This window comes from Colletotrichum abscissum, assembly GCF_030869225.1.
Source record: "Colletotrichum abscissum strain IMI 504890 chromosome Unknown Scaffold_177.1, whole genome shotgun sequence".
Taxonomy (NCBI): domain Eukaryota; kingdom Fungi; phylum Ascomycota; class Sordariomycetes; order Glomerellales; family Glomerellaceae; genus Colletotrichum; species Colletotrichum abscissum.
In genome coordinates this window covers 1-7,576 of record NW_026850073.1, presented here as the reverse complement: position 1 = coordinate 7,576, position 7,576 = coordinate 1, and the positions used below count along the sequence as shown (strand labels likewise).

Below are 7,576 nucleotides of genomic sequence, written 5' to 3'. Positions count from 1 at the left end.
TCTGATGCAACAGGATATGATGGATGAGCGGCTTGAAATCATCCATCATTCCACCAAGCCCATTTGCAATCACGCGTGGCACTTCCAAACCAGAGTCGGCAGCTTGTAAGTGTCCCGCCCGCGGTCTGGACAATGGCCTAACTTGCAGAAGTCAAGTCACTTTTACGTCGCAATGGCAAGAGTTTGCTCAGTTGCGCAAGTACGTATCCCGTGAAGGACCTCGATACATAGCAACCACAAGCTTCCCCCGGACACCTGGGGAAGTGATTGTCCAAATCCTTCCTTCTCAGCGAATAATGGGCAGAGCAGCTCAGACATGGTTCAGTCACCGGGACTCGCCCATTCTTTGCTCGATAGACATTGATATCCAAGAACACGATCGAATCGTTGTTTTTCAGCCACAAAATCGCAGACTAGCGCCAGTGCTATCTCAGGCCTTGCCAGTCGCAACGACTGCTTCAGATGAATCAGCTGCGCAGACAAACTTGTGGTCTGTCACCAAGTCTGATTATGAAGCCGTAATGTCGACGGAGGAGGGACCCTGGATGAAAATGGAAGAAGACCGTGTTCTTGAGATCACGCCACCTTTGACAACAACCGACGGTGATTCTTACGAGGCACACACCGTATCCAGTAATCGAATTATCGACAACGCCGACTCTTCTACGGAAGCAATTGAGCAGTGTCGTGTACACCCGCTCGGAGCACGCACGCAACAAGATCCTCAGAGACATGTTCAGAATATCATTCCTGCAACATCAGGACTACACACAAGCGTTGGTCATCCGCAAGGCTCCCCGCGTCGCGAGGATGCCGAGGATGATAGGTGCATCGTTGTCAGGCCCTGGTAGCGATGTGAGCAGTCTCGTGATTTATTTGTTTCTATATGAGTGGGTCTTGAAGCCGTTGACGGCGATGAGAGTCAATATGAGGGTGATGCAAGGGCAAGGCTGGTCGGTTCATAGTGTATTGCTTTTCGGTTGTACGAAGCAGGGCGTGTCAGAGTAATGCCTGTTCGTTTGAAGTGGATTGGCGTGTGAGGAAGCACAGACCGATGCACTACATACATACATAGTTTATTACGCCCCAGCTAAGCTATTAAGGGCTCAGATGATTATCTACATATTCTCCACTTTCGTTCATATCCTTGCCTCCCAGAAGCCCATACAAGTTTTGTCTGCCTCCGTATGTATCATCTTCAGTTTTACATGCCAATGCTGCGGTTGCTCGTGGTGTTAGTAACAGGCCATCTTGAGGTTGTCTCCCAAAGTGTTCGGCGTCCTATCGTCGGCGGCCGAAGCCAGTCCTGCTGTCGGTGGCACGAGGGTGCGTGGGGGTTGTCGTCGGTTAGTGTGTTGATGTAGGTGGTGTGTGATCTCGCTGCTGGTTGATCTGTGCATCCAGCCTCTGCGTACTCATGGCAAACTTGATCGTCTCTTTGACAACGTCTATGCATGGCGACCAATCATCAGGGTCGGATGCGCTCTTTCCTCCGAGAAAGTACGACAGGTTCCCTCTATGCGTTTCCGTCTGTTGAAGCATCCGAGTTCGTTGTGCCGTCCACTGTGTGCAACGGAAGAGAAAATGCTCGACCGATTCTGCCGCATGCCCACAGGCGCAATGCGCCGAGGCAGTTGCTCCGATCTGGTGCAGGTACCAGTTCAGTCTTGCCATCCCGGTGCGCAGTTGCGCCAGGATACTGGCTTCTTTCCAAGAGAGCTCATCATATAGCTCGCGCGTATGCTTTCCTGGTAAAGCCACATCGATCTTCTTCGAGAATGCTCCTACGTTGTCGGGCAAAGCTCTGTACTTCTGTCGCACGCTCTGCAAAGCGATTCTAAGTGCCGTCGAGTAGGCTCTGGCCGGTCGTTTCTGCGGTGTCTTGCTCGGTATTGTGCTTTCCTTTGCTGCTGCTTTGGCCGCTTTCGACAGGTCTGATTCTGTTGCTGATGGAAGCCAGAAGAGTGTGACTCTGTTGCCTTTCCTCCGAAGATCTTGCACGCCAGCGTATAGTTGACGGATCTCTCGTTGGCCCGACTGCTGCCGCGGTTTACGGATGGCTAGCACAGCCGCTTTGTTGCGGGTGAACACGTGGATGGCCCGGTAGTCGAGCCTCTGGGGTAGGGCCTTGACCGCTTCTGCCAGCGCCGCCAGCTCTGCTACATACGGGTTCAGTTCTGTTCTCAGGCCGAGTGTGCGCGAGGCCGTTATCACGCCGCCACCCCCTCTGAGTGATGCAGGCAGCATTGTGACCGTTCCGTAGCCCACAACCCCGTTTCTTGCCGAACTTGCCGTCGCTATCCTCACTGCCCACCCGGACTGGATTGCTTCGGTGGCCTTGACCGCGTCGTTGTCGACTGCTGTGTCAATCCGGGCTTCCCATGGAGTGATCGAATACCCTTCGATAGTCTCCAGCTTGTCAAGAGGTAGGTCGCGGTAGGCCTCCGCCATCAACTGGAAGGGTGATGGAAACCGTCTAAAGGCCACCGCCCGTAGACGCCGAAGCGGATGGGTCTTGGGAAGGCTTCGCATCCGCACCCAGAATGTCGTTGATTTTCTGTCGTATCTCTCTTGCGCCGATTGTATGCTTGCCTCCGCTTCGGCGACCGCTGTGGCCACTGTGTTGAAGGTTCCCACGACCGCTTGGGCGCCAATCCTCTGCACTCGGTTGATTGCTCTCATCTGCGCTGCGCGACATCTATATCTCCAGACATTCGACGCGTAGTCCATCGTTGGTGCTACGGCCGCGACGAAAAGCTGTCTGACCGTTACCGGTGACAGACCTTTGAGCCGTCTGAGTCCCAGCACGGCCTCCAGCCCTTTTGTCGTCGCGTCTGCGATGTGCTTTTCGAAACGAAGCTTCGTGTCCATCGTCACCCCTAGTACTTTGACGTGGTCCTTTGGTCGGACAGTATTGCGTTTGATGATGAAGCCGGTCGAGTCTGGCGGCAGCCTCCAGTTGCGCGTGAAGTGGATGATAGCCGTCTTGTCCCTCTCGAAGGTCGCCCCGCTTCGTCGTTCCCACTCAAGTGCTCTGTCAATGATGTTCTGGATGCCTTCCCGGTTTGCTTCTCGCGATCGTCCGGTGACCCACGCCGTGTAGTCGTCGACGAAGGCCAGCGCGCCCCCGTTCTCGTCGATTTGGTGTTGTACGAGGTCGGCATTGAAGAAGAGAAACAGCACGGGCGATAGCAGCGAGCCCTGAGGCAGACCGGCTTGTGGTAGCGGACGAGCCTCGGACTCGTGACCGTTGACCAATATGCTTGCTGTACGATGGGAACAGAAAGCGTCGACCCATCTCACAAGCTTCTCAGGCATACCCCGTGCCCTGAGTCGTTGAAGTAGTCTCTCCTTGTACACACCATTGTATGCTCCCTTGACATCAAAGCTGACCAGACTGACCACCTTTCTCTTTCTCCACGCTCTGTAGATGTACTCCTGCAGCAGTACCAGCGCTTGCTCCGCCGACCTCTGCTTGCGAGCGCCAAAGTGGCTCGTAGGGAGGAGGCAAAACGTCTCGACCGCGTGCGAGATACGTTCTGCCAGGACCGACTCGAGCACTTTTCCGAGCGTCGAGAGCAGCGAGATCGGTCGCCAGGCCTTTGCCACGCCGTAGTCGCTTTTATTTGGCTTCTTCAGCGGGATGATTTTGGCGTGTCGCCATTGCTGAGGCAGCGTCCCTTCATCTAGCGAGGCCTGGAAAAGTGAGAGGACCCTCCCCTTCACCACCGGCCATGTGTGCTTCCACACTGCCACCGGCAGACCATCTTCTCCGGGAGCTTTCCACGACTTTGCCGCAAAGAGCTGTCTCTCTATTTCTCCCAACGTCAGGTCGGGGAAAGGCACGGGCGACCTCTGTGGCCGCTCGCCCTCCTCCTCGATCCTGCTGGGAAGAGGAGGGAAGAATGTGGAAAGTAGCTCTGCGGCCTGTTCTGCGGCGTCTTCCGTTTGGGAACCATCGGCTCTTTTTAAATGGGGAATCTTGTCGAGGGAAGCCCCTTTGCTGACGTTGAGGTACTTGGCGGCCTTCCAGATGTTTGTGTCGTCGACTAGAAAGTCCTCCCAATGGCTCTTCTTCTGTTGTCGGATGGCGTCGTGATATTGCTTGGCTGCCGAGCGTGCGCGTTTTTCCAGCTCGGGTTGGGTGTTACCTGCCCTTCTCTCCGCCCTCGCCCGGTTCCTCCAGTGAGTGTGGATCTGCCGTAGCTGGTTGAGGTCGGCTGTCCACCATCTCTTCGCATACGGAGATGGCTTGGCTTCGGGGGTCAGTGCTTCTACTGCCTCGCACACCACAGACATCAGTCGATCGGTCTGCTGCTGCACTGTACCTCCCGTTGGCATTCGCCCTAGGTTTGCTTCTACTCTCTCGTTGATTTGCTTCCATGGAGCGTTCTTGAGGAGGAGCCGTGGTCGGCTTTCCATCTCAGGCGCGGCAATGTCGAAGGTCGTCTCGATCGCCCGGTGGTCCGACCCGTGGTCTGTCTCGTGCAGGGCGCATCGTACCACCGTTCTTGCTAGCTCCTCGGACGCGAGGGATAGGTCGATTGTCGTTGCCGCCTCGTTCTTCTCCCACGTCTTCGTGCCACGCGGAAGGAGGCTGCGGAGCGAATACTCGCTCATCAGATCAATGATCGGGTCTGCCTCGCCTTGCCTGCCCTCCGACACATTGTCGCCTCCCCACAGATAGTCGTGGCAGTTGAAGTCTCCTACCAGAACCACGTCCACCCTTTCACCGGTTCCTACTCGGACATTCGTGATAGCTTGTCTCAGCAGGTTGCACGCCTGCCGCAGCATCTCCGGCTTCTGCACCGGCACGTACACCGAAGCCACCAGCAGCCTTCGATCCGGAAGCCGAACAACGGCCGCAGTAATATCCGAGGACGCTATCGGCACCTGTTCCGCCTCTACTTCTCTGTTCACCCACAGCAAACTCCTGATTCCCCATCTTCCTTCGTCCCTCCACTCCGTCGGTACCATCCTCGTCCACCTGCTATGTCCCATCGGAACAGTAATGGCCTTACCTTCTATCCTCCGCGCCCATGGCTCCTGCACCGCTATGGCCGTGAAGTCGCGCAGCGCCTCGTCATTCATCAAACTCTCGTGGACCTCAGCCTGTTTCCTCACGTTAAGCTGAAGGATCTGGACCTTCCTACTCATGGGAGCGCGGATACAGCTTCGGGCAGTTCTTGCTGAACGACTCGTGCGGTCCGCCACAAGGCACGCATGTCACGATCGTCTCACGGCATTCAGAATGGTGGTGGCCTACCTTGGCACATCGTCCACACACCTGGGGGTTTGCGCACTGATACGCCTTGTGCCTGGTGATCTGCTGGCAGTTGTAGCGCTGTTGGGGACGTGGCCGCCGCTCAAATGCCATCGTCGTGCCGGACTCTCCTCCAACGTGGAAGAAGCCCTCGGAGATCAGTCTATGCGCGTCACTGGCCTTGGTCACGAACACGACCATGGACCCATACGCCTTGGGCATGTCTTTCTTGCTCAGCCAAGATATCTTGGCAACGGTGGTCTCGTTTTCTCGGCTAAGTGCCTCTGCCGCTTCAGCCCTGACATTGCCCTTCTCATCCAGTACCTCGGTTCTCTTCACGTTATCGATCTTCACGGGGTAGAGTTCGTCCTGTAGAACTCGTGTGCCGGGACCGAAGCTCTTCTCCGCGATCTGCTTGACAAGCCTATGTTCAGCATCGTCGCGACAAATGATCCGAATCCTATCCGCGTTCCTTGGGTCTACTGTGATGGCCCGACAGCGCCAACTGCCCTGTCCGTCCATCGCGCGCATCTCCTTCTCCACCGCAGCCCGGATCCGACCTGCGTTGGGCTTGTCGCTCATTTCATCAACTCTCGATGTGTCGATCGTACAGAATAAGGGGTCCCTGCGGCTCGGCGGCGTCGCGTTGCCCGGCGTAGCTACCCGCGAGTCGCGACCTTGCCCGCGTAAGCCGCTTCGCGCGACGTCCGCGTATGACGCACTTGGGCTGTTCCGCGTCGCAGCCCCTGCCACGATTGCTTCGAGGTTCTCGTTCGTCTTAGCGCTTTCGTCTTCAACGCGTTCTTTCATCGCTTGTAGCTCTCCTTTAACAGACTGTAACTCGCTCTTAACTGTTTGCAGCTCCGAAGTGACCACGCGAAGCTCTGCCTCGACGTTCTTGCTCCATGTTTCCGACTTCTTCCACGCGTCAAACATAATCTTAATCGCTGCGTGTAGCTCTTTGACTTGCTTGCCCATCGTCAGGAGCAACCCTTTGTCGTCCTCCTCAACAGGCTTCACGCGTTCCTTGGCCATTTTGCGGCTCGAGTAGTGGTCGCCCGCCGGCCACTGCCAGCAGTCTCGTTCGCTCGCTCGATCGCATCTTCGGTGATCCCTTGGTGCGTCTAGTTCAGTCGAACTTTCGCGGATGGTTTTCGCACTCTTCGCGATGCCAGGTCCTCGTCGCTTGCTGCCGTCACCTCCCTCGCAACGGTGATGGACGTCGAATCTGGCTCGAGGTCCATCGCGTCGGGACGTGCGTTGGGTCGCTACGCGGTGGATCGTGCTAGTGCCACGTAGCGCGTTCCGCAGCTTCTCGACAGCGATCAACTCAACAACGTCAAATGATTCTTCAAACAAACAAATATCAAAAATCTTCCCGCCGGAGCCAAGCACCTATCGTATTTTAATTGTACAAGAGTACACCGGTACTCAGCAACAGCAAAATGCAGAGGAATACAGAGCTCCTTGGGGCCAGTACAGTATGGCTGGGTTGTCGCAGTACATACTTTTTCCTAGTTACGTAGCCGATGTGCCACGGTTCGCTGATGTAGTAGCTTGGGTTTCGGTTTCTGACTGAACAGTTTGCTTTTCAGTTTGTGGGCTCAGCGGGGACATTGGTACATAAATCCAAGCAATTTCGTTCTGTCGGTATGTAACAAGGCCACATGTGTCTCGGCTAAATCATATCATGGTTGAGTCTACGGAGTACTGTACGCTCAAAAGCCAGAAGCGTACTCAATCAACCCCCCCGGCCCGCTCCGCGAAACTCATTCAACCTCATGTTTGTAAGGACGCTAGCCTAGTGTGACAATTATCCGTTTGACCCTGGTCTGCTGCCCCCGATGAGTAGACGTAGACTGTCTGCTAGTGTTTGAAAAGTATCAGACAGAAGATAGAGCCGTATGCGGCTTAGACGGGGTGAAAACCCTGGTGAACACACATACACGGCCGTGGATGGTGGCGCAAGCTGCTGGGTACGTGGGTCTGGAAGCACGATAATGATGTCGGGAGGCCGGCTTAGTGGTATGATTGGAGAGAATGCACAAATCCAGGACCGGCTCCGGTTTATCTAGTAAGTACATACAAAAGGGAATTTAAACTGGGTTTCCACACTCAACGTCCAGCGTCATGAAGCGTTATGATTGATTCGATGATCAACAACAAGAGACGTCTTGAGGGCGACTTCACAGATCGTGATGCTTTTTGGGAAATACTCCGCAGCAAAAAGTGCAATGATCACCGAGTCGTGCATCGACTAGAGTCCTCTTTATCGGACCACAAGAGGAGATGTGTTAGGCAGATAGCTAAACA

At 55.3% G+C, this 7,576-nt stretch overlaps 1 protein-coding gene across 1 annotated transcript; it reads right to left on the bottom strand.

The window, feature by feature from the left end:
- Window positions 1–1,347: 1,347 nt before the first annotated feature.
- Window positions 1,348–6,298, bottom strand: CABS01_16854 (uncharacterized protein; the record flags this gene model as incomplete). The annotated part of the gene is made up of 2 exons (XM_060550183.1): window positions 1,348–5,112; window positions 5,288–6,298. 2 exons carry the CDS (start codon window positions 6,296–6,298, stop codon window positions 1,348–1,350), a joined length of 4,776 nt encoding a protein of 1,591 aa, XP_060402492.1.
- Window positions 6,299–7,576: the final 1,278 nt, after the last annotated feature.